The sequence below is a fragment of the Rhinolophus ferrumequinum genome, chromosome 25 (assembly GCF_004115265.2).
Source record: "Rhinolophus ferrumequinum isolate MPI-CBG mRhiFer1 chromosome 25, mRhiFer1_v1.p, whole genome shotgun sequence".
NCBI classification, from domain to species: domain Eukaryota; kingdom Metazoa; phylum Chordata; class Mammalia; order Chiroptera; family Rhinolophidae; genus Rhinolophus; species Rhinolophus ferrumequinum.
The window spans coordinates 968799-994129 of record NC_046308.1 but is presented as its reverse complement, the minus strand read 5'-3'; the positions used below and the strand labels follow the sequence as shown (position 1 = coordinate 994129).

Sequence of the window (25331 nt, the reverse complement as noted above, 5' to 3'; positions counted from 1 at the left end):
TCTTAGCTTAGCACTCACACCGCGATAGCATTTGCTCCACTGGTTGTCCTGAGGTGTACTTCACCTCTTCACGCAGAGGCTGTCATGGGATATGTCTCTTGAATTAATCACATCCTACCACTTGAGGTACAGTGCAGACACCCCACAGCTGTACACTCCCACTTCCTCCCTCCCAGCTTTTGTGATATTTTCATACATTTCACTTTTACAAACATATGCTATTAACTCACAGCACATTCTACTCTTTTTATTAGACAACGGTATTTTAATAGCAATTAAAAATAAGAGAAAATGTCTTTTGCATTTTCCTCGGTTGTAGCGGTTTCCGGATGGCTTCCTTTCTTCACACAGACCCACGTGTCTGCCTCGGGCGCCACTGGCCTGCCTAAAGGACTCTCACGTTTCTTGAGGTGCTGGTCTCCTAGTAACGGATTGTTCCAGTCAGCGCTGCTCTCAGAAAGTGTTTGTTTCTCTTTCATTTTTCATTGAGATATAATTCACATACTACGAAATTTATTTGTTTAAAGTGTAAAATTCAGTGACGTTTACACCATCACCACTATCTAACTAGGAACACTTTCATCATCCCCACAGGACCAGGAGGAGCCACACCCCCGCCCACGCCAGCTGCTCCCTCCCTCGGAAAGGCTGGTACCGGACACGGAGTCCTGGCCGGCCAGGTCCCTGCCCCACACCTGCATGTTGTCCTTTTGCTGCCTTGTTTCTGATAAGAGTGCACGGTGATTCTCGTCTTTCTCCTTCGAATGTCATGTGTGTTTTCCTATTGCTGCCTTGTGATTTCTCTTTTATATCTTATTTTTAGCAGTTTGATGACCATATCTCCAGATGTTTGTGTTGTGTGTGCTGTGTGGTATGTGGTGTGTGTGGTGTGTATGGTTTGTGTGAGGGTGTATATTTGTGTAATAAGTGATATGTGTGCTGTGTGCTGTGTATGTAGTGTGTATGTTCTGTGTGTGTTGTTTGTGTGTGTGGTTTGTGCAGGGTGTGTGTGTTGTATGTGCTGTGTGTTGTGTGTGTAGTGTATGTGTGTTTTGTGCGGGTGTATGGGTGTATGTTGTGTGTTGTATGTGGTATGTGTACTGTGTATGTTTATGGTGTGTGTGGTTTGTGCAGTGTGTGTTGTATGTACTGTTTGTGTTGTTTGTGGTGTGTGTGGTTTGTGCGAGGTGTGTGTGTGGTGTGTGCTGTGTGTGCTGTGTGATGTTGTGTGTGTGTGTGTTTGGTATTTATTGCTTGGGATTGTCTGAGTGTCTTGGGTCTGTGGTTGAACTTATTTCCTTATTTTTGAACATTCTTGGCCAATGATGTCTCTTCAAACATTTTCTGCCCCGTTTTCTCACTTCTGGGTCTGGAATTCCAATGACAAGTATCAGATTATTCGACCCTGTGACCCTGCTCCTTCACGACTTGACTTTTCTGGCCGTGAGGCTCAGGGACCGTCCCCTGCTGTGTTGTGGGCTGGGTCCCCCGCCTTGTTGTGTATCCTTGCCCTGTGTCCTGGGGGTACAGCGGTCCATCTGCCAGTGACTTAAGGACTTTGCTCGTTGGGGAGAAAGGTGTAGGCAGGCTTGTGCATTTGTACAGTGGATGCCACTCCCTTCTGCACCTGTGTCCGCTGAGAGTCTGACTCCAGGCCCCCACCTGCGTCCAGCTGTCCCCTGAGTATCCTGGGAGGGGACGCGGACTCCCTTGTGTCTGTAGCGCCAGCGTCCTGTGCTCTCAGTGGCCTTCAGCGGCTTTTCCATGTTCATTGCGGTTATTTTTCTGAGTTCTTACTTGTTTGGGCCCATCTTCCTCCCGCGTGTGAGCCGACGCTCATGTCCCCTCTCTCCTTAGCGGCGTCCGTCGTCCTCAGGCGTCAGGTGGTCTTCCTGAGCCTGCTCACTAATGGGCTCAGGAAGGAATGACAGAGGGACAGCTGGCTGTGTGAGGGGCGATGCTGTTCCCGGCATTCTGCGTCCCTGGAGGAAAAGCTGTTCCCATTCCCGTGATGGCAGGACAGCCACTCTGCATAGTGACTCTACTTGTCCCTTCCATGTTCCAGCCAGAAGAAAGGTGCGTGCCTCTGGGGTGTTCACCACTCCTTGAAGCCAGTGCCTGAGTGACCGAGACCCACAGGCCCAACACCTGACAGTCACAGGGGTTCTCAGGAAGCAGACCCCCAGGCAAAGACTTAGGCTTCTGGGTGTGATTCCGGGGTGTTCACGGGGGGAGCAGCTGTGGGTGGGGACTCCATTCAAGGACGTGCTGTGATGTTGCTACTACCTGTACCACCGAGTGAGGAGATGGGCGTTCACCCCCCGGGCCCTCGCCCTCACCCTCACCGGCCAGTCACGCCAGGTTGTTACCCCCCCACCCCCCTCACACACACCGGTTTCTGGGGGCTCACGTGCCAGCCCCCATGTCACCGCCTCAGTGGTTCATCCCTCAGATGCTCAACCCCGTAATCCACACAGAACCTGTGCTCTGGGTGTGTCCCTTCTCGCGTGGCTCCTCCTGGTCGTCTACCTTGAAACCTGCCGGCAGCTCCCGACAACATGGTGGTGGATTGAAGGAGGCGTGGCTGGGGGTACAGCTGGGTGGTGGGAGCTAGGCTTTGAGAACGCATTGTCCCTGGCTTGTCCAACCTCCTCAGCATTGGGGGACCCTACAGCGTCCTGCATGAGGTCCCAGGCTGCCCTGCTGGGCACAGGGGAAACGTACCTGCTCTGAGTGAGTAACCAGGCTGGTGCCCACTGTCAGCTTCACACTTCACTCCTCCCTGTAAAAATGCGTTGAGTGAAGCCTAATCGGTACTTCTTGTCCCCTCTTCTCACTCTCATGTTCAGTTTTATTGAGGTGTAATTAACAAGTAAAATTGTATTTATTTAAAGTGTGGACGGTAATTTGATATACGTGTGCCTTGTGACGGGCTCCCCACAGCAGAGTTAATTAACACATCTGTTGCCTCACCTGGCAAATTTCAATCACGCCGTGTGGTATCCGGGCTACACACTGGACCCTCAGGCCTGTTTGTGTCACACCTGGAAGTTTGTCCCCTCTGACCCCCCCACCCCAGCCCCTGGCAGCCACCATCTACTGTCTGTTTCTGTGAGTTTGACTCTCTTTTTTGTTAGATTCCACAGCGAAGTGATATTAAGGTCCCATTTAAAATATTTAACTAACGTCTACCTCAGTACCAACGCACCATACTGTCACCAAAGCATCACAATTTTTTCCACCCCTTACATTAAGCACACATGCACATATTAAAAAAAAAACAGCACTTATTGAATATTGAGTATTAAGTCCGTGGCGCAGTTTTAGGGGCTGAGGATACAGAGGGAACAAGACAGAAAAGTTTTCCCTGCTCATATGGAGCTTCCCTTTCCATGCGGAGACAGTGACAATAAATGAAATAAGCATTTCCAATATACAGGATTTCTGGTCGTGAAAAGTGACACAGCGGAAAGAGCAAGGCGGGCTTCGGGGGTGGGAGGCTGCAGGACGAGATCCCAGACGACCCGAAGGAGGCAGCACTCGAGAAGGGACCCACGAGCTAGTGCCGGTCTCAGAACCCCCCACATTGGGAAGTGCTGCTGTAAGTGGAGATGGGTTCACGGGACGGGGCGTGTGACCCAGGAGTGAGGACGGTGAGGGCTGTGATGTCGCTTGCTCGCGTCTGGGAGGTGAGCCCACGGTGGTGACAGCTGGAGGCCGGGCTCTGCCGGGCTTGTGTGTGGTTTTCTGACTGCCATTGGATTGGGGCGTCTCCCAGTGCCCGATGATAATTCTCGTGATTGAGAGAGGAACACATGGGCTTTGTTCAGTCTTGGAAATGGGAGAGAGCCATGTATTTCACAGGCCATTTCATGCTCAAGTTGAGACCTGGATGGGGAAACCCAGCCCCTGCCGCCCCTCCGTGCACAGCGCTCGCTTTCTTCCCGACGAGGCGAAGGGACAGACCGAAAACTCAGGGAATGCAAAGGCAGAGGCTGTAAATTAGTTTCTCCTGGCAACAGGATAAAGGTCGGTACAAACAGCGCCGTGCATTTGGGGTTCCCGGCTTCTCAAGAGCCCCAGATGAAAGTTCACAGGGATGGTCTGGAGACAGCTGCTGGTCTCGGCTCAGTGACAGCCTGGGCCCCACGTCGGACACCACGCTTTTCCTCCCTCACAGACACAGGAAGACATTTTCTTTTCCTCTTTAGGCAGGATCCTTGGGTCAGGGCTCTATTCCCATTTAAAGTCAGGCCCAAGGCAGCATATCGGCTAACATTTAATGGGTGTTACTTTCTACTGTATAATCACCATCAGGGCTAACATTTATTGAGGGATATTTTTGCTTTGCAAAGAACAGCTAGCGTGTCCAGGGTGCTCCGTAGTTCCCAAGGTCTGCTCTGAGAGCCTTGTATGTATCGGCTCGTTTGCCACTGTAGCCTTCTCAGGAGGAAGAAGTCCATTTTACAGACACATTTTCAAACAGAGAGATACAGTAACTCGCCTGAGAGCTCACAGCTAGTCAGTATTGGAGGTGGTACTGAGAGAGACGTGTTATTTAAATCACACAGCAAATTACAGCCGTGACTATAATTGTGTGTGTGAGGGGGGCGGGGTGTACATATATTTGGACCGGATTGGAGAAACTTCTGGTCTTGACTAAAGCAAGGCGCAGGCTGGCTGAGGGTCCAGCTGTTACCACATTCCCGGCTGTTGTGGGGGGTCTGGAGTCTGGTGCAGTTACACGGGGTGCCTTGTAAATAGTTGCACAGCTTTCATTCACCTCTGAAAGAGTTAAAGAGAAAAACGTGGGCCGGCACTGGTGTGGAGGCACACGGGTGGGGTTTATCTTCTCTCCATCCATAGATCATCTTCTTTCTTTCTCTGGCAAGTAGGACTCGGTGCTCCATACACCTCACGGTTTGTTGTACTTGTTCCTGTTTATGCTGACTTGCTCGGTGCCACCAGAAGGCACCCGGGGCTGAGGGTCCTGGAACTGCTCCCCGTTGTTCTGAACAGACTGGAGTTAGGACCCAGGAAGGACGCCGCAGCCCCGGGATACAGGATATAAATAGAGGACAGAAGAGAACAAAGTTTGAGGCGAGAGCCTGACATCACTCTGTCTCTCCACCCAGAGAGCTGCAGCACGAGAGGTGTAAGCTTGAGTCAGACCAGAAGGACTTGGCCGGCCACCAGCCCAGGAGCGGGCTGGGGCACCGGGACAAAGTTCCTTTGGAAGTCCTCTTGCTCTGCTGACTTCGAGGAGAAGGAGACGTCCAAGTGCAACCCTGGATGGAGACAATAAAGGCTCTTGAATAAGGGGGACGCAGCGACCGCAGACCGAGCCCCCCGCCCCTCGGCGTGCCGCTGGTCGTCTGGCATCGCTTACCCCGGACCCAGTGTGGCGTGCTGACGCCTCCTGAGTGCCACGGCCCGTCTGCTCGTCGCGATGTGTGCACTGATCACTGAAGACTCTCAAGCCTGGAGACAAGGAAGGAGCACGCAGTAACTCTCTGAGACGCCCGCTTTCACACACACGGGAGCAACAGATTTGTTTTTTTCTCCGGAACCTGGGGAAATGTCCCTTTCCCAAGGAAGTGAAAGTTAAAGTTTGTCACCGACCCTCAGGACTTTCACGTGGCTCACGTTCCACCTCTGACACCATGAGGCAGGGGCTGCCTGGATGCCGCTGGCACTCCTGGATGCTGCTATTTTATTGCAATTTTCAGGTAATGTCCCCAGGCGGCCGTCAGGGTGACGGGAGGAGGCTCTGTGGGGAGCTGCCCGTGTGTCTCACCCTGTGGTGTTTTGTGTGCAGGTGCATCGAGCCCACTCCGGGTCACAAGCACATCCAGGTAAGGACCTTCCTCCTTGTACAGTGAGCTGCCTGGTCTCCCGGCCGCAAGGGCATCTGCCCCGGGTGGCTTATCTCCCAGGCTGTCGGGTGGCCCTGCTTCGGCCTCCTGTGGCCCCGCCAGCTGCCTGCTGTACTTTGCCCCCCCGGGTCGCTCTGCTCACCCTCCATGTTTGACCTCAGTGTCCCCAGCTGTGGCTCAAGAGGCAGGTGTCTGTGCACCCAGGGCCTCTCGCTGTTGGTCATTTGAAACCTTGTGGCTAAGGAAATGGGACATTCTCAGGCTGAACGTTTTCTGTCTGTCTGTCTCCATCGTGCGTGTTCAGTGCAGCCACTGGAGCTGACGTAGGCTCAGTCTTTCAGCCTCAGGGCGCTGTCTCTCCCCTCTGTCACCGACCTGTGCCTGGGCCATTCATTCCTGCAGCCACTCTGAGATCACACAGTGTTGGGAGGAACCCCTCACCCCCGGCCGGGCCCCCTTTCGTTTGCTGTGTGAATCCTCGGTCTAGAAGCATTAGACTTTCCTGGGGTGGGGTGGTGCGGGGAACAGAGGAGGCACAGCTGTCATGGAAAGCGCCTGCCCTGTGAGCAGCCCTGCCCCCTCTGGGCACCAGTCTTTAACGACCCACCGGACGGCTGGCCCAGGTACAAAGCAGGTCCTCGGACGCACCGGGACCTTGTGAGGTGACGTTAAACCTGGGGGAGCACTTCTGTTGCCTTTGTGTTGTGACGTGGCACAGAGCTAGGGCATTCTGACCGTCGAGCTGCCTCAACTTACCCGTGTCAGAGGCAGAGATGTTGCCAGTTGTCTCTCACCCACATGTTCTAGTTAAATTTGTTGAAAAAGGTATGAAAGCAGTGAGTTTCTATGTGTTCTCCTTCTCTCAGCCACAATGCTGACAGAAAGAAGAGGGGATTTCTGTGGCTCGGGAACAAGTTACATCCAGCATCGCATTAGACAGAGGACGTCTGTGCCATGAGACCCTCCCCTTCTCCAATCCCCTCATGGAGGGGAAAATGACAGAGGAGGGGACAGTGCCCCACTAGGAATGTCAGGGTTGACGGGGCAGCCCCCAAAGACCCGGCCGCTGCTGTGTTAGGAGTGGAGCTGGGAGGGGGTCCCAGATTGGGCCTGGGCCATGTCACATCCACATGCGTCCACACGTGTCCATGCCTCGTCCACACGTGTCCACATGTGCCCATGTCTCACTCACAGGTGTCCACACATGTCCACATGCATCCACATGTGTCCGTGTCACATCCATGCACATCCACATGTGTTCACGCCTTGTCTACACATGTCCACACATGTCCACATGTGTCTATATGTGTCCACTCCGCACCCACACAGTCCACACATGTCCATGTCTCATCTACATGTGTTCACCTGTGTCCACACATGTCCACACATGTCCACACGCATCCACATGGGTGCACATGTGTCCATGTGTGTGCTTGACCATCAGCTTCAAGGAGCGGTTTGAATCCACTCTTTGTTCCATATAGAAACTTGACTCCTCTCACGTCCTAATTTAGGGCAGAAGGAACCATTTCTGGACCAACCAGCCACCTTAGAGAAGTGACAATAATTGTGGTTTTCCCAAAAGGAAGCAGTGAGCTCTGGAGCCTCACGGAAACTCAGGCAAAGGGCTAGTTGCTTCTCAAGCTCTGTGTCACCTTTTGAACAGTGTGCCACGTGGGCCTGATTCCTTTTCATCTAAGTTTCCACTTTCTAGCATTCTGTCTCTCTTCCTCTTGTTCTCTCGCACTCCCCGCCGTTCTTTGAACCCTCCACTTCCTTGTCTTTTATAGAATAATGAGGAGTGTACGGTGCTGAGCCGTCCAGAATCCTTAGCGGGATTTCCCCTGAGGGACGAAACCCTCGTGCTTCCTTTCCTTACCCTCCTCCCTCCAGCCTTTCACTCTTGTCTCCTCTTCCTGTATCTTGGCCTCTGCTCTCCCCTTTTCCTCCCTCCGTCTGTGACTGCTCAGGCCGCAGGGTCCCACGAGGAGCCCCAGGGGAGGAAACATCCACTCGTGGGCAGAGCAAACACACAGCAAGCTGGTCCTCGTAGGAAGAAGTCTGGAAACAGCCTGGATGACCGAGCAATTGATTCCAAGCAACACTAGGTGGGGACCCAAAACACCAACAGGCCAGTCTTTGGGGTGCTTGTACAAAACTCCATGCACTCCTCGCACATGGAGCTGGTTCCTCTCCTACCGGGGTACCCGGTGAGCGCCCCTCCCTCTCAGAGAGTGGTTTGCCCAAGGCCACAGCTGGCAAGGTAGGGTGCTCACGCTTAGGAAGACACAGCTCGGAGGACGTGGGGGAGACGAACAGAAAGAGATGGTGGAAAACAGCGAGGGAGGTGAGCTTGGGGTGTCGGGGGCCTTAGCAGGGCACCCCCCACAGGCTGGGAGCCGAGTCTCCTGACCGCCGGCCTGTCTCCCACCGCAGCCACACCACACTTTCCTTTTCACGGTTCTGACAGGCCTCGTAAGTCTGTCCCCTTCTGCCCCGGGCACCATGCCTTGTGCAGGGTCGATGCTCACTCACGTCTGTCACCTGCTGACGTGACTGCACTGTCAACAGAACACTGGCTGGCCGTCGGGGTGCTGCCAGTGACCTCAGCCCCCATCAACACCAGCCCAGGCACCTAGACATTCGCCATGTAGACAGATGTTTAGTTTGATAAATCACTGAAAAACAACTTCAAATAGTTTGGAGCCTTTTCGTTATCTGTATTAATCTGTGACCGTGGATGGTCCCTTGAGAGACATTAGAGCTCACTGCGGTTCAAAGGAGTGCCAGCAGTTACTAGCCTGCCTCCCATTTGATCACTGATGGAAGTGAGGCTCAGAGACGGAGAACTGGGACCCCCCACACCACCTCTGAAACCTCTCCTCTGGCCCAGTCTGCCTGATTTCTTGCTCCATTCCCCCATACAACGCTAGGAAACCGTGATGGTTGATGAGACTAAATCCATAAATGGCGCTGGCCAAGAAATTGCAGGTCATTTCTTAAAAGTTTATAAACATACCCTTTGCAGATCACTTTTGTAATGAGGAAAAGGGAACTTCAAAAATAAAGCCATGTCACTATCCAGAAGTTTCCCGGTCCCGGAGTGTGCAGAGCAGCTGGCTCCAGTCCGCTTCTAGGAGGTCGGGCAGCTCCCTTCCCGTCCCAACCCCTCCTCTCTCCTCCCCTCAGCTTGCTTCACCTCACCTCACCTCAGTTCAGCTCACGTCACGGCCCTATTCAAAGGTCAAGGAGGTCAAAGCAGATTATCGTAATTACAGTTCCCTATGTTTACTTGGTGGTGGTTTTTCTGTTCGAATCAATAGTTTGCTCCCTTTATTTTTATATTTTTAATTGAGATAGAATTGACAGGACATTATAGTGGTTTCGGGTGTTCAACATCATGATTCAATATTTGTAAATATTGCGAAATGATCACCACAATAAGTCTAATTAACATCCGTCACCGACATCGTGTTGCACAGTTTATAAAGGACCGTCAGAACCACCAGGTCAGGGTGGAAAATTCATTCTTCCTAGTGCAAAAACAAGTGTTTGTGCTGGAATTTTATGCCCTAATGAACAAACGGAAATTCGGCAAATAGAGATTTGGGGAGAGGGGGCATTAGAATCATATGTATATATATATGGAAGGCAGAGGGGGAAGAACCACGGCCGTGCTGGAGCGACCACTATCCTCTGGGTGGGGAGGCTTCAGCCACGTCAAGTCCAGGGACACTGAAGATGTGTTTCCTGCCAAAATTCAAGGGGTCAGGGTTTCCCTTCGCCGGCACAAGGAATAAGTACTAGGGAGATCTGGGAGAAAAGCTGGAAAGGAAAAATTCAAGGCTTTATTACCTTTCTTTTTGAGTATTAATACTCCTGTCTGTCTGTCTCTGTCTAAACTGAACCAATACAATATGAAATATGGACGAGAAATTACGCCTGAAGGACGGATCATAATTCTGGCGCCGTAGGCCCACTCTCCCTCTCCCTCCTCGCACCCCCATCTTATTTTTTAGGGCTGGGGGATGTTTTGAAGTCCCCAAATAAGCCACGTTGTCACTTATGGTCTGGTCTGAGTAGACATTTAATCTTTATGAGAGTTTATCTGGTGAAAAGCAAGGCCCTTATATAATTAGGAGATCTCATGTCACCTTTTTTGGAGGGGAAAGACCCGCAGTGTCTCATTCACAACGGAAGGAGATGTCCTTGTTCTAATGACACTCCGGTGTCTGGGTTGTTGACGGCTTAGCTTGTGAGACGGAATCTGTGTGTTGAACTCAGTTCTTTGGCATGTCTTGTTAACACCACACAGTGTTTTCATCAAGCAAACTTAATTCCTAACATTAAAATTGGGGGAGATTTCAAATGAAAAACTCAGGATTTCTGACTTCTCTTTAAAAGTGGGAGACCTGGCAGTGCTGGGCAGCTTCCTACGGGGCCCCGCAACTGGGCCGGGGCAGCAGCTGCCTTCATCAGACAGGATGCCTGTCTCCATGTGGCACAGCTTGCGCCACCCGTACATCTCAGGTGACACCGGGCTCTGTCCTGACTAATCTGTGCCTGTGCCTTCCAGGCTGGTAACTGTACCGGGCAGCATCCCGGCCGCAGGCCCCATGCACATTTCAGAATGCAGCCCCTACCAGTCTGTTGGACTCACTCAGTGTGGCTAGTTACAAGACCTCTGGGGCACTTAGTGGGAGTTTTACCCCTGTCTGAACTGCAATAACTTGGACCAGCAGACACTCTTCCCCACCACGGACACTGATGGACACCGGGGAGCTTGGGGATGAGTCTTTCCACTTGGATAAGACACCCTCCCTTTACTCTCTCAGTCATCCTGCCCAGAATGGACTCTGGCCATTTGCAAATGGAGATGACAGGAACACAGGGCTTGTTTTGTGAAGATGAGGATTCTGAAGACACAACATCTGTTCTTTGTACAACAGATGTCCTCTCCCTTTCCGATTTCTTCTCCCAGATGCATTGAATAACAAATCAACGATGGCTTCCCGCTTCCACAGGGGCAGCCTGGATTTTAGGAAAGGAAAAGCCTGGTAGAAACTAAAACGAGTAATTCTGACTCTGACGTTTCAGGCTCTCTCTATGGCATTGCTGACGGCCACGCCCAGCGGACGTCGGCTGCAGTCAGGTATCACTCTCTACCCCTCACTGGAGAGTACGGCTACTATTTAGCCCATATGAATGGAACCAATTCTGTTCTCGGCTTATGTTTTGGTCTCAGGCACATAACACTTTGAAAAAAATGGGACCAGCGACCTGGATGTGTGCTGGCGTTTGGCGCCCTGTGGACAAAAATTCCAATATTAGATGGGGTGCTTCCATTTTCACCCGAAAATTTAGTATGGACATTACCCAGGGGTTATTCTAACTGTAAAGCAAGTCTTAAAACACTTCTAAAATAAATATAGTCTGCATTCAAGGAGAACACGAAGGTCACGAAGTCTCTGAGTCCTCTTACCTCTCACACCGACTTCCTCAGTCTCCTCAGCCCCAAAACACTGGTGCCTGTCGCCACAGGACCCATGCAAACACCTCTCCTCCCCTTCTCTTCTTCCTACCTTTCCAGCTCCCTGAGCCACTGTGGTTTACACAAATAGCTCAGAGTACACACATATTTTTCTCACCTTGTTTTTTTTTTCTTAGCTTAGCAATAAAACTCAGAGAACATTCCATACTAATGCCTGTGTATCAGCCTCGTCATTCATCCAAGCGTCACGCCAGTCCACTATGCTGACGCTCAGTACTCACTGAGCCAAACCCCTGGTGACAAGCGTTTAGGCTGTCTCAGGCTTTGGATACTATGTATATAAAACCTGCAACAAATATCCTGTACATAGGTCTCTGGTCATACTATGTGTGAGTATATCCCCAGAATGGATTCCTAGGAGTGGAATTACGAGATCAAAGGGAATGTGCATAATTTGCATAAATATAATTTGCATAAATATTTATCAATTAGCTCTCCGGAAAGGCCCTTCTCATTTGAACTCCCACCAAAAACAGGATAGAACACGCCAACTTGTATATCCAACTTTTTGTTTGGACGGTCATAGGCTCTCTCATTGTCGTTTGAACACTCTTTTGAAAACAATGAACAAGTTTGAACATCTTATCATACAGTTAAAAATAATTTGTATTTCTTTTTCTTTATGCCCTTTGCTCCAATGTTCTGTTGGTTTAAATTTTCTTAATAATAGGAGTTTTATTAATATAATAAATGTAACACCTCTAAAAAGACATCAGTACGTCTCCATCCTATGTGTTACATATACATCATTCCCCAGTTCAGTTTTGCTTGGTTTATTTTTCTGCACAGACATTTAAAAAATTTATGTAATCAGATTTACAACCTCTTTTCCTCAGAAGCTTTTCTGTTTTATTACATTTAAATTTGATCATTCGAAGTTGTTATGGTATAAAGAGTGAAGTAGGGGTCTTACAGTTTTTAGATGGCTAACTGGCTCTAATACCTTTTGTTGAGTAATATTTCTCCTCTGATTTGAAGTAACCACCTTAATGTAAGCTGTATTTTCATATGTGCATGGGGGTGTTTGTGGATATTTTCCCACTGACCTCTGTGTATGTGTGTATTACCAAATCTCTATTTTGTGGCTTTATAGTATGTCCTACTATCTGCGAGTTTAATCTCCCCTCAGCCACTGCTGCCCCCTCTCCAGATTTTCCTGATTATTCTTGCTTATTTATTTTTCTATATACGCTTCACATTCAGCTTTCTCCCTTATAAAAAACTCTCTGCATTTTTACAACAAATTTCCTAATATTTATATATAAAGAGTAATTGATATTTTATGGTTTTGAGTTTTCTTTTCCAAGAATAGATCAAGTACTTCATTTACTCAAGGGTTCTTTTACGTCCCTCAAAATTATTTTATTGTTTTCTTCAGGAGGATTTTGTACAGCTCTGATTCTTTTGTTCTTAAATGTCTTCTCTTCATTGGGTGAATTTATAAACGAGATCTTTTATTGTGTTTTAGCGTTTCTATTTGAATACAGGGAAACAGATGACATTTGCCTATGAAGTCTGTATGAGCCGCCTTACTAAATTCCTTCATTGTTTCTAACAGTTTTTCACTCACCAAATTCTTTTCTTATTTGTAATGGTTTTTCATTTTCATTATGAGGCACACATCATTTGAAAATAACGATCATATTATCCTCTCTTTAAAAATGTGTATTACAATGAATAACACATAGATGATTAATTTTTAGTTTTCTATGATCTGGCAGACATTTAGGGCAGTTGATTATTATTTAGCCATCTGGACCATTCTTTCTTTCCACTTCTGGGAACTGAGCGCAGGGAACTAACCCAAGAGGAGACTAGAGCTGGGAGAATGGCGGAGTACTTGGTGGTGCCGCCCGTCAAGGGACCATTCTCCACACTCGTCAGGATGGCGAGATAGAAGTAAATAATGAAATACCACACATGGCACTAAGCGAGAGCGCACGCGAAAGGGCTGCGTCTGCACAAAATTATGTCTGCTCAAAGCCCAAGGATCACGAAGGAAATTGTGAAACGAGTAATTTTTAGTGGGAAGAAAACACAGAGGTAATGAAAAGGTGAGGACCGAAGTGAGAGGGCTCGTGTGTGAGCATCGCATCGAAAGCCAGCTGGCTGGTGATTGCCGAGGAAGCGTTTCGTTCCCTGTCCTTACAAATGGGTCAAGAATACAGTGACCTTACAGATTACAGGTAGGGTGGGATGAGCAAGGGTTTGTGCAGCCTTGCACAACCTCTGGCACACGACTGGTGTTGGTTGGCACCTCTTTTGTTTTCAACCTTATTTCCTTCTCTCGTCTGATTATGTCAGGTATTTCCTTAAAACAATATTTTATATATATACATATATATATATATATATATTAATTAAATTTATTGGGGTGACAGTGTTTAGTAAAATTGCATAGGTTTCAAGCGTACATTTCTATACCACATTATCTATGTCTCACATTGTGTGCTCACCACCCAGAGTCAGTTCTTCCATCACCATGTATTTGACCCCCTTTACCCTCTTCTACCACCCCCTCCGCCTTACTCTCTGGCAACCACTAAACTGTTGTCTGTGTCTATGAGTTTTTATTTATTTATTTGTTTGTCTGTTCCTTTGTTGCTTTCAGTTTTATATCCCACATATGAGTGAAGTCATATGGTTCTTGACTTTTTCTGTCCGACATATTTCGCTTAGTATTATAATCTCAAGATCCTTCCATGTTGTCGCAAATGGCACTAGTTCATCTTTTCTTATGGCAGAGTAGTATTCCATTGTGTATATATACCACATCTTCTTTATCCAATCATCTATCAAAGGACATTTTGGTTGTTTCCATGTCTTGGAAGCTGTGAATAAAGCTGCAATGAACATCAGGGTACATATATCTTACTGATAAATGTTTTCAGACTTTCTGGGTACATACCCAGGAGAGGGATTGCTGGGTATAATAATAACGTGATGTTCTTGTCTTTTTCCTGACGCGCCTGGGCGTGCTTCTGGTGTTACAGCATTAAGCATGATGGTTTTATTTTCTTTGGTTCAAAGGTATCTATCTATCGCTATTTATCATGTTTTATCCAGTTAAGGAAATAGTCATTGGTTTTTAATTTATTAGGACTTACAAAAAACACAACCCACCAGGAGACGTTGTTCAAACGCCCTTGCGGTGTGTCCCACCGTCCCCAGGACGCTTCTGCCCGCAGACGCTGCAGGTGGAGAACGGCCGTCACGCTGGCTTCTTCCCCCCTAACTTGCTTCTTTTCTCCGCAGGCTTTGAGGTCTTGGCCTCTGCCTCCCATTACTGGCCCCTGGAGCATGTGGACGGGATCCATGAGCTGCAGGACACAACTGGAGGTAGATGCGGGTGGTGAGAGCACCGAGGCCACAGGGGTGGGTGCTTGGGGATCAGGGCCTTGGGGGAGCCCCTGCCCCACACGTGCTGTGAAGCCAAGACCATGGGGACAGACAAACATTTGTGCGGCTTCCTCTAATCATTGCCATTCCAAGGTGTCTTACTGGGACTTCTATATAAAGGTTTTCAGACTTTTAGATGTTTGGATGATTGAAGGACAGAACTTATGATTCAAAACATTGTTAAAAGGTATGTTTTCCCAAAAACCTTAAAACAGAAGCTGCTCTCTTAAGCTTTAAGCTGCAGGTGTTAGATCAACTTACGTATGGGTCCCAATGTATGTTTTCTGGAGAGAAACTGGCATAACCTCCTACCCAAACACGGGCCCATCTGAGCCCAATGCCGGAGGCTGTGCCAATGAAGGCCATCTCGCATGTTCGTGGGTCAGGGTCTCACTCAGCAAAGCCACCCCCACTTCCTGCCCTGCTTCTCCCCACATCATGGCGGCCCCCACTGGAAAGATCAACACCTGCGATGCTCCAGTGGTCCCCAGTCCCATGGACAGTAAAGCCTGTACCTAGTCCGACCCAGACATTTGCCGGAAGGGGAAACCCTACATGTCCCCGAGCACTTTTTTCCATTCCAATAAGAACTTTTTTAAAAGTGTCTGTTTTGAGTGATTTGCGATGCTTTTACATTTTTATTTTTGTTCCCTTTATTGTTCTTAGTTATGTCAAATGGTGGATGTGTACAGCAAGGCTTTACTTGCAAGCATCCTGCCATGTGTGCTCCAATTGTGTCTACACTGGAGTGGATTTTTTTTTTTTTTTAAGTCCTGCATGTTGCTGATGACTATGCTTTCCAAACCAGCATGTTGGCGTTTTCCTTATACCTGTGACTTCATGTGCTGCCATAAATTGCCACCTAAAGTTCTAAAATGGTCCGTGCTCCTGGCTTCCTTAGGGTGGAGGCAGCAGTGGCAGCCACGGCGGGAAAACCATCCCGCGGCTCAGTATCTTCTCCCAGAGCAGACCTGTACTTTGTCCCCCGGGAGTTTATTACACGACTAGCTCAGGTTAACAGACACTGCTTTCCCTTGTTATAATCTAGCTTCCTTTTCTCAGGGCCTTTATTTTAAAGCCTTTGAAAGGAGATCGTTCCACCAAGTGGAAATGTATTGTCAAAACAGTTCATTGTTTAGGACACAGAAACTAAAATTGTCGGAGTTATTTCGCACAAGAGCTCAAATAACGATCCTTGTATTTCTCTCCCCACCCCTGCTCTCCAGTCGTTGTTGTGATTAAATCAGTAACTATTGGTGTCTGGGAAACCTTTACCTATGAAAAATTCTTCGTATAAGGTGATGTAATTACTCAGACACAACTATACCATGGTTAAATTGTGTTCACTAAATGTATTCATTTTCCGTAAAAGTCTAACTATATTGACGTTTGCCCCAAAACACTCTCATTATGGAGATTTTACAGCCGTTTTCTATCGCATCCATTCTTTAAGGTAGAGTGCTGGCCTGGTATATTTCAATTTGATTACAGACTTCTGAAGGAAAAAGAACAGAATCTGTGAGCCCATTTTGCTGCTGGGGGCAGTTGAATGGCTTTGGAAAGCATTTCGTGGACGTGCTTTGTTATTTGTTGCCGGAGTCTCTGTCGTTTTGTCCAGTTGTCATCATATCATGTAGCTGTTTTCATGCTGTGTTTCTGTTCCATCAGTTCCTGTGACATCACCACCTTTAATCCATTTGTTAAGGGCTGTCGTTCAGCCAAGTTCAATTTCATATCTCTCAACTAAATGTCCGGGTGGGGATTGGAGCCAGCAAATGGGAACCAAAGGCTGTGGCCAAATTCAGCGGCCATCATGCTCTAGCGTGGGACCCAGCGGGGCCACTGGAGTCAGCGTAGTGTTGGCTGAGTGGGTAGGAGGTGGGAGGAAGGTGTGGCCAGAGGAGAAACTGGGAGATGAGAGGAACCCTTCCCAACACATTTGCGTTCCGTTGAGAGATATGTTGGCTGCATTTTTTTGTGTGTCACTCATTTGTTGTGCTTTTTTTGTTGTTTCTCCCAGCATCACGAACCCACAACCTCACTGTGCTCCCCTCCCATAATGCTACCTTTGTGTCCACCAATGACTCTGCCTACTCAAATCTCTCTGCGACCGTAGGTGAGCACGCGTCCACGTCTGTCCTGCCTCCTGTCCAGTGTGGGCCTACGCTGAGCGTGAAGGCCCATCGATTTGGTTCTGTATGAATTCACTATGTCTGGGCTAGCAAACACGCAAACACACGGAAAGAGCAGAGACCCAGAGTACTGAGAATTACCACTTCCACTTAGGTTGAGAGGAGTGTCACAGGTCGATGCATTAGAAGGTTTTGATAAGCTTTCAAGCGACCGGGCTCTTCCCAACCAGCTGCTTGTTTTCAGAACAAACCAGACATATGGTGAGAGGTTTTCTAATAATAGAAATTGTTTGGAATTTTTAAATGGATTATATTCTTTGGGGGAGGAAAAACATGCCCTCTTAATGGAAAGTTAAAGTTGATTTTAAAATACCTCATAAAAAATTTGATCTCTTACAAACATTAACATCAGCATTTCTTCTGGAGCTAGAATTTTTTTTTAATCATTAGAAGCTGTTTCATAAAACACACACCCACAAGAGTCATGGTTGAATTATTATCTTATTTAATAACCTCCAGAGCCAATATGCTTCATGTTTTTCCTGCACTACTCGAAGCAAAAGGGAGAAGAGCTGTGGTGGCCTCCGTCTGACCAGCGTCGAAAGTTGGCCCAGATCACTTCAGTGTCTCCCTTTGATCTGTTTTCAACAAACACAACCAATTGCTCTTTCAGCCTGGAGGCGTCTGGCTTCCAAAATTAATTTTGCCAGTCAAACGGTCTGTTTTAGGGGTTTACAAAGCCGAATTCAGTGACGCGGCTGCTAGCTGTCCGGTCAGGCAGGTGCCCCCATGGCAGAGGGGGTATCACAGCGACTTTGACCCTGGTAACCATAAATGCCCAACCAGCCTTGTTTTTACAGCCCTCGCTTATCGATTCTGCAAACCATTTACAACTCACTCACAGCGTCAGATATGTTCACTATGGCAAAGGGACAAAACAAAGTGACGACAGGGCAGTGTGCCCTGCTAGGACTCACGGCCCCTGGGTCCTGCAGGTGGCACTTCTGGGACGATTCAAACTGTGACTCACGGTTTTCCTCTGAGAGTCTGAAAATGGATTCCCTTAACATCACGGGTTTCCGTGTGCCTGGCTAGGGGCTTCAATGAGAACTCAAAGAGAGACAGAGAGAGAGCGCAGGTGTAGTTTTAGGTTCAAACTTGTATCTAAGAGTTTCGCTTGGGAAGTTTAGCGTGAGGTGGGAGGGAGGAAAGACTCAGTAAGCCTGCTGATGGAATTCAAGTCTAGGACTTTCTGTGTTACGTAAAGATTATAATTATGTCGCTCCTGGTGGCACAACTGTTGACGAATACAGTAATTGTAACATCATTTTAGTGAGGTACAGGTTCCACACTAATATTAGTATAGAGCATAGATATTAAGGGACATAAATTTATTTAATACTCAATTGTTAATAACTAAACATGAAGCGAGGCGAGCATCAATGTTAGAGCTGTTTAAGTCTAGCTGTAAACAGTGCGGTATCTTTCTGCGTATGTTGTGCGTCTTGCATGTCTTTAGACGTCCGATCACATAAGGTCATTAACACACGACATGGGCGTTCTTCTCACTTAGACATTGTCGAAGGAAAGGTCAACAAAGGCATTTACCTCAAGGAGGAGAAAGGCGTCACGCTCCTGTACCACGGAAGGTACAAGACCTCCTGCATCAGTAACCCGGCCCAGTGCGGTCCCGAGGGTGAGTAGCAGCCATTCGGCAGTTTTTCTGGGTCTCGTTGTCAGGTACCGTGTGCTCCCCTGGGCAGTGGCAGATGTGACTGTGGCCTTCTGGTCAGTTGCCTAATTCGGGAAAATCATCACGTATGGGTTGGAGGGGAGGGACGGTGGGATGCAGGCACCCAGGATTCTCACAAGAGACCGACCCATCCTGGAGACTAAAACATCATCTTACAGAAATGTGAGATCAAAGTATTTAATCTCGTAAAGGGGAAAAAAAAACCTTCCATAAAAAGCAGGCACAGTGATGTCACACGGGGATTTGGAGAGGCCCACGGCGTTTGTGGGAAGTGAACCGGTCGCATGGCTCAGTCTCTCTGGCCCCAGGATGGTGACGGTGGGTCTGGCCAGGGTATGTCTTGCAAGACACACATTTGTGTTGCATCCACGGAGATTGGGGGCAGTGGAGAGAGCTCGTGGTTGCAGGCCTGGGCTTAAAATAATGCCACAGGCAAAACACATGTATGCAAAAGAGAAATGAGGAATCAATTCTCTGTGATTTTCCTGTGCACAATAACTTGCTCTTTGCTATCTGAGCTTCAGACAATGGACGTCTGGGCCACATTTCAAAGCTTTCTGGGCAATTGTCCCTTGCCATCCAAATCAGCTTCCAGCTTTCAAGTTCCATTATCCTCAGCAAAAGGAAAATTTTTATTTCTAGGGGAAAAAAAGAGTTTAATGCAGTCCTGTCTGAAAGCTCTCAGGCTCTTTGGGCATCCAATGGCCTTATCGAAACAGCGTTCTGATGAATTCTTGTACACAAGCCCAGGACAAAGGGATGGCATTCCAACAAAAATAAACAACAGCTTAATAAAGCAAAAGCATGCAGGAGGATGCATTTTGGACTTTGCAGAACCCAGAGTTTGAGAAATGGTTCTGAGGTCCAAAACCACGGCTGGGTTTACAGAGCTGTCGTGTGAGCTGCTCGTGACCTCAGACAGCTCTGTACACACACGAGGCTGTTTCTTTCCTCTAAGCTGCAAACATCCCCAGGCTCGGCTGCAGCGACTCTGGAAGGACAGCTGTGTCTGTCCCCACCGGGGGGCTGCAAAGTGTCTGCTAGTTTGTGTCAGGTCTCCCGGAACAGCTTCTCTCCTGGGAGGGAAGGTGTCTGGACAGACCCTGCTGCTGATAGAATTTGTTTCCTGGAAGGCAATTGGTGCAGGTCCCAAGAATTCCAGTGTAGGGACCGTCCAGGAATAGCAGCCCTCGAGGGGGGACTGGAGGGGAGAGCATGGCGAATGGGGATCAGAGCTACTGGCAAGTTTTACCTGAAATGCGAGGCCACAGTTCTCAGGCCTCAGAGCTGATTCTGGCCTGGGGTTATGTTTGGCTTCATGGGCCTGGAGTTAAGATTTATTAATTAGCTGCCAACATTGAACAGTAGGAAAAGTTCACGTAAAAATATGGTTTCTCCTGAGACCCTCCCCCACCCCCCGACTCGGGGGGCACTGAACAGTGACGGCCCCTTTCTAACGGACCTGCTCTGGGCCAGGGTCACAGCCCCTTCAGGCTGCACCCTTTTCATCCTTGTGCACGTTGAACTCAGCATGTGAAGAGCTTGGGCTCCGAGGCCGGGCTCCCGGGTCCCAATTCCAGTTCCAATTCTTTCCGCGGTGACCTTCGGCCACCTCTTAACCTCTGAGCCCAGGCTCCTCATCTGTCAAATGGGTCGCTTGTCGTGCCTGACTCATGCGCTGTTGTGAAGACTACAAGCTGACATCGGCCTGGCATGTTGGCCCAGGTTCACGAGGACATTCGTCCGAATGACACCCCAGTTTACCCCCAACAGGGGCTAACACGTTTGGCCTCACGCTAATGATGACCCACGGTCGTTTATACCTATCAGTCTTCTAATCCTAGAACGTGTGTTTACTCATTTCATCCTAAAAAAGAAGAGAGGACATGAGCTCGGGCCCCGGAAAGGGTTGTGAACTCTGCCTCCACGTCCCACTCAGTTAATGACTTCTGTGCTGTGTTAACTGGAGCCTTGGAAGACATTTTTCATTTGGGCACGTTCTTTAAAGTATGGCCAGATATAAAACAAAGCCAGGAAACCTTAAATCAGCCTTGGCTCCCTGAGCCCAGGCTGGCCTGAGGCTTGATGCACTTGTAGAGGGAGTTTGGACATTTCTCAGTCTGTCTCCTTGGTCTAGATCTCGGCCTCTGGGCATTCTAATGTCACAAGGACCCCCACATGCAGGTCCCACCCAGTTCTGTTCACTGTACCCTCTGTTCCAGGGTTCCCTGGGGGCCCAAATGAGCTTGTATTTCTGGATTCAAGAAGAGCCAGACTGAGCAGGGAAGGTCGCCTGGCGTTTCCAGGTGAAGGTCTCTAGATTGCACGAGAGGTGACTATGCGATGATCTCAGACAGTGTGAAGGGCAACTTACAAATGAGTGGTTTTGTGTTCATTTCAACACAAATAGCTCATCAGAAATGTGCTCTCGTGGGCATCATTTAGGCTGAGACTGCAGTAAGTAGTAAGCTTCAAAAACAGTATGACCTGACGCCTCATAATGGTATTGGTGGTAGTCAGACACCAGATTACCTTTTCAGGTACACGGCTCTGTTTTCCCTCCCCTTTTTTTATTTTTTTGGTGGCGATGGTGGGCACAAACTTACTGTGCATTATTTTTATAACAGAAATGAACATTTAAATAACGAGAGAAACACTCCCCACTCCTAGTCCAAAGGGTCAACTGTTTCCATATTTCTTATTTCTAAATTATCTTGTGGTCTCCAGCCATATTTTTGGCTGATTTTTTTTTTTTTTTTTAAGAAAGAATGTTTTAGGAGACAGACTTGAAGTCTGAGCTTTTCAAATGGGAGTAAAACATCCTTTTGAGGAAGCGACGTAGCTGCTCCATTGGAGTTCTCAGACAGAAAATGGAAGCTGAGCTCGCCGTCAGACCGTCCATGCCGAGTTCTTCCACCAGCGCTGGCTTTTTCTAGGGCTCATCCCCACCTGCTTTTCCACCTCCCTTTGTCTCTGTGTGCCATCGTGGGTCTTGCTGTTTGGCAGATGGAGCCTTCTGGGAGCTTTTCACGTGCCCTGGTGCAAACGTAGGGAGAGAAAAAGGCCATTTGATGCGTGGCCATTCTTGAGGGTTAGCCTGAGGGAACAGAGTCCATATTTCTCAAATCCCGAGGGGTCTATCCTGCAACCCCTAGGACCAGTGAGCACACAGAGTAGGTAGGACCCTTCCTGGAATGTTCTAGAACCTCGTTTCGCCTACCTGCAGACCCTGAGGGCTCAGCTCAGTGTTCCTTTGGCAGGTGGAGTTCCAGAGCAGGTGGGTTTCTCTGTTGGTGCTCTCACCCCCTGCACTTTCCATCTCTCCAGCTGCCTAGTCTGACGGCCGCGGACGGCCTGTCCCCTTGACCTCCGCCTCGGAGGGCAGGACTGCGTTTGTCTTGGCCATCGCTGTATTTTCAGGGATGAAAATCAACATCGTCGCTGCTTCGCTCACATTTCTTGAACAGATCCGTCTCCTCTGTCTTTCCAAGGCTTAAATCTCTTGGAATGCTGTTTGACGAGCTGTCGTTTGAAAATTGCCCAGGCTTGGCCCCTCCCCCCTCCATCTTTGCACCCCTGACTTTAGAAGGTCGTTTCTGATACTGGACTCAACTCCATCCTGAGTCACTTCCTCCCACTGCTGCTGATTCAGCTCCAAACCGCTGGCTTCTCCGGAAACAGCATCTTCCTGTTTTGCCCTCAGCACTCCCATCCCTCCCCTGTAAACGCCGTCGTCTTTTCCTCGTGTGCATTAGGACTTCCTCTACTTATAAACACCCAGAAGGCTGCCAAGGCTCTGTAGCAGCAGCTGGAGAATCTCAACGCTCGTGCTCCCTTCTTCTCAGCTTTGATACGAGCGACTCTTCCCTTAGCATCAGGTTACTAAATTTAAACACCTGTCAACAAAATGCTAAAATATTTGCAGGATAGAGTTTCTGGATAGAAACTCGGATAGAAACTCCGGATAGAAACTCTGGTGGATGCAGGCAGGGCCTGGATCCAATGGCTGCCTTCCTCAGATGACCTGTGGGGTACGTGGACGTTGGAAAGCCTGGTGGAGCAGATGGCCTCAGGCAGAAGTAGTCATTCAGTACCCTGCCTTGACAGATGGGGAAACTGAGGCCAAGTGAGCTCAGACATGCCCAGAGCTATGCAGTGATTTAGAGCAGCGTGTCCCAAAGCATTGTTTACAGAGCACAGCAGCAGTCAGTGATGGAGAGCGTTAAAAATGGAAGGTCTTAGGCTCTAACCCAGGACCCAGTGAATCAAAGTCTGTGGATGAGGCCTGGGCACCTGTATTTTAGTTCAGACCCCCAGTCACCCTCATGGACCATGTCTCAAAACCAGCCAAGGCGGACTCGGTCCCACAGGTGTGTTTTGCTTGTGGCGTTATGTTGGTCCTCCCCGGTTTTAGTTTTCAGTTAGCTCTCTAGATCGTTTTCCGCAGGATGACTGGGTCTCAATATCCTCTCAGAAACAGGTCCTCTTGCAGTGCTCTAAATATCCTTTTCAAAGATTGATGCCCAACTCCCACAAAAGAGAACAGTTCACTTAAAAACCTGTCCTTCGGACTTCTCTTTAAAAATCAGAAAACCAGCTGTATTCCTGCCCACCTGGCAGCCACTGGTTGGAGGCGGTGGCTGTCCCCTCTGGATGGGTCCGTAGCATCTGGTTTCCTCAGCCACCAGCACTCACGATGGCTTCCCGGCCGAGACTGAGGGCAGGGCCACTCGCCACACTGGCTCGTGCTGTTGCTGTCTGAAAGGAGGCCCGAGGACAGAAACAGGGACACTGAAGGAGAGTCCCACAGCACCAGGGGTTTCATGGAGGGGCCAGAGAGAGCCTTTGGGGAGGGGGTGGGAATGAGTGTGTGACCTACAAAGGGAGGCGCATGTGGAAAGAATGCAGCCCATGCTGCCTCCGTGAAACAGCGCAAGCGTCTTACACAACTGGATGGGCTTCTGAGTTCATGGCCCCTCGACCACACGAGAGTCCAAAACACTGCCAATCTGTGTCCGCTGCCTCTCTGCATCTCTTCTACGCGTGTTCTCCTCCAGCTGTCTCAAACTCAGGGTGGCTGGGCACGGAAGTCATCGTGTCTCCCGCTGCCTGTCTGCTCCCCTGATCCTCTGTCACTGTGAACTCCAGCTCTTTTTCTCTCCAAATGTTGCCCTTTGCTGCATCATTTCTCCCTCCTTACCTGGCTCTTCCTTGTCTTCTCGTCATGGAGCTGGAAAAACAACCTACCAGTGTAGTATAGAAGTTCACGTCCCCATGGCTTCCCTGTGTCAAGTCAAAATCAGGTCTCGTTAGGGAAGAATTCACTCCGGACCGTGGACTCGATACTCTGATCTTTCCCTTGCAACAGTCAGGTCTCTCGTAGTCACAGTCAAGCCCATGTAGCCTGACTGTGTGCTCCTCGATTGTTCTGTGTTTTGTAGGATGAATAGCAAGTCTTAGGAACCACCCTCCTTGTGTTTTTCGGCAGCTGGGTCTCCTCGGTATTGAGAATGGCTGATCATAGATGACTTGAAAATTGTCCCAAAGGCACTTGTACAGCCAGACATAGCCTCACAGTCCCAATGTGGACAGAAAAGGGACATGTCAGACCCTGAACTCAACTTACCCAACCGACCGCTGAGGTAGCGAGCCAGGACGGTGTGGTGCCAAACAATGAGGAAGTCCGAGGGTGGGTTATTTAGTGAGTGGAGGTTAAGGATGCATTATCTAAACCTCCGATCATCGTCGGATGTTTCTTAGCACAAGAGTCTTGAGTTTGACTCACTTTTAAACCACGTTTACAGTTTTTTGCCATAGACCCATACCACCTGAACTCTTATAATACTTCGTATTTTTCTTTAGATTTTATCCAGTTAGATTTAATTGAAAAGGAAACTATATCATTGCCATAAATTGAAAGCCAGTAGACATCCCGAAAGGAAAAGATACCTGTGTTATTGAATTCTGCTCGGGTATCACTGTCCACTAAGGGTTCTGCATTGAGATGTGGGATTTCCTTGTTAAAATGGGGGTAGGCGAGCGTTACTCACGTACGCTCGGACTCTGTCCTTGTCACGGTCAGAAGAGCTGACAGACAGCGGGAAGGGAACGAGCTGATACTGTGACTTGTGTCATATGAAGACACGTCGGTACGCTGAAACTCTCTTGGACAAAGTGCCCAAGGTACTGGGGTGTGGAATGACCAACTCTCACAAATATGTGGGTGGAGCCTGTCATACCAAGCAGTGCTGGGCTAAAATGTGGGGGTAGAAACTGCCTTTTTGTGTCCGACAAAATCAGAGTTGGGACGTACGCAAGGCAGCCATCGCTTTTCTCAGGTTAGTCAGGGGCCAGGGCCCCACGTCCCCCCGCTCCCAGCCTGTGCTCTCGTGGACATGCTTGCCAGGCGGCTGTTGCACAGTGGAGAACCTGGCGTGCCTGCTTCTCCTCTCCTGCACCGTGACCACACTGCGTGGGAAACCTGCTTAGGATGCTAGGTTTGGAGATTCTCTTGATGTCTGTATTCATTTTATGGCCCAAGAAGCCAAGGCCGTGATGCTGAAAGCCTCTCAATCCACTTCCCTGCCTGCGAGGCTCTGAGAAGCTGCAGGTGGAAGCAA

The 25331-nt window shown here is 48.9% G+C and overlaps 1 protein-coding gene across 2 annotated transcripts in view; it reads left to right on the top strand.

Annotated features, from left to right (window-relative positions):
• The first annotated feature begins 4744 nt into the window (after window positions 1-4744).
• Window positions 4745-25331, top strand: part of ADGRD1 (adhesion G protein-coupled receptor D1) — a 102030-nt gene continuing 81443 nt past the window's right edge. The window contains exons 1-5 of one of the 2 annotated variants that reach the window (XM_033098034.1): window positions 4745-5729; window positions 5819-5855; window positions 14683-14766; window positions 16847-16942; window positions 18532-18654. In XM_033098034.1, coding sequence (XP_032953925.1) covers window positions 5664-5729; window positions 5819-5855; window positions 14683-14766; window positions 16847-16942; window positions 18532-18654 — 406 coding nt within the window. In that variant the 5' untranslated portion in view covers window positions 4745-5663. The remainder of the gene's footprint in view (window positions 5730-5818; window positions 5856-14682; window positions 14767-16846; window positions 16943-18531; window positions 18655-25331) is intronic. The other variant, XM_033098036.1, reaches the window with a different exon arrangement.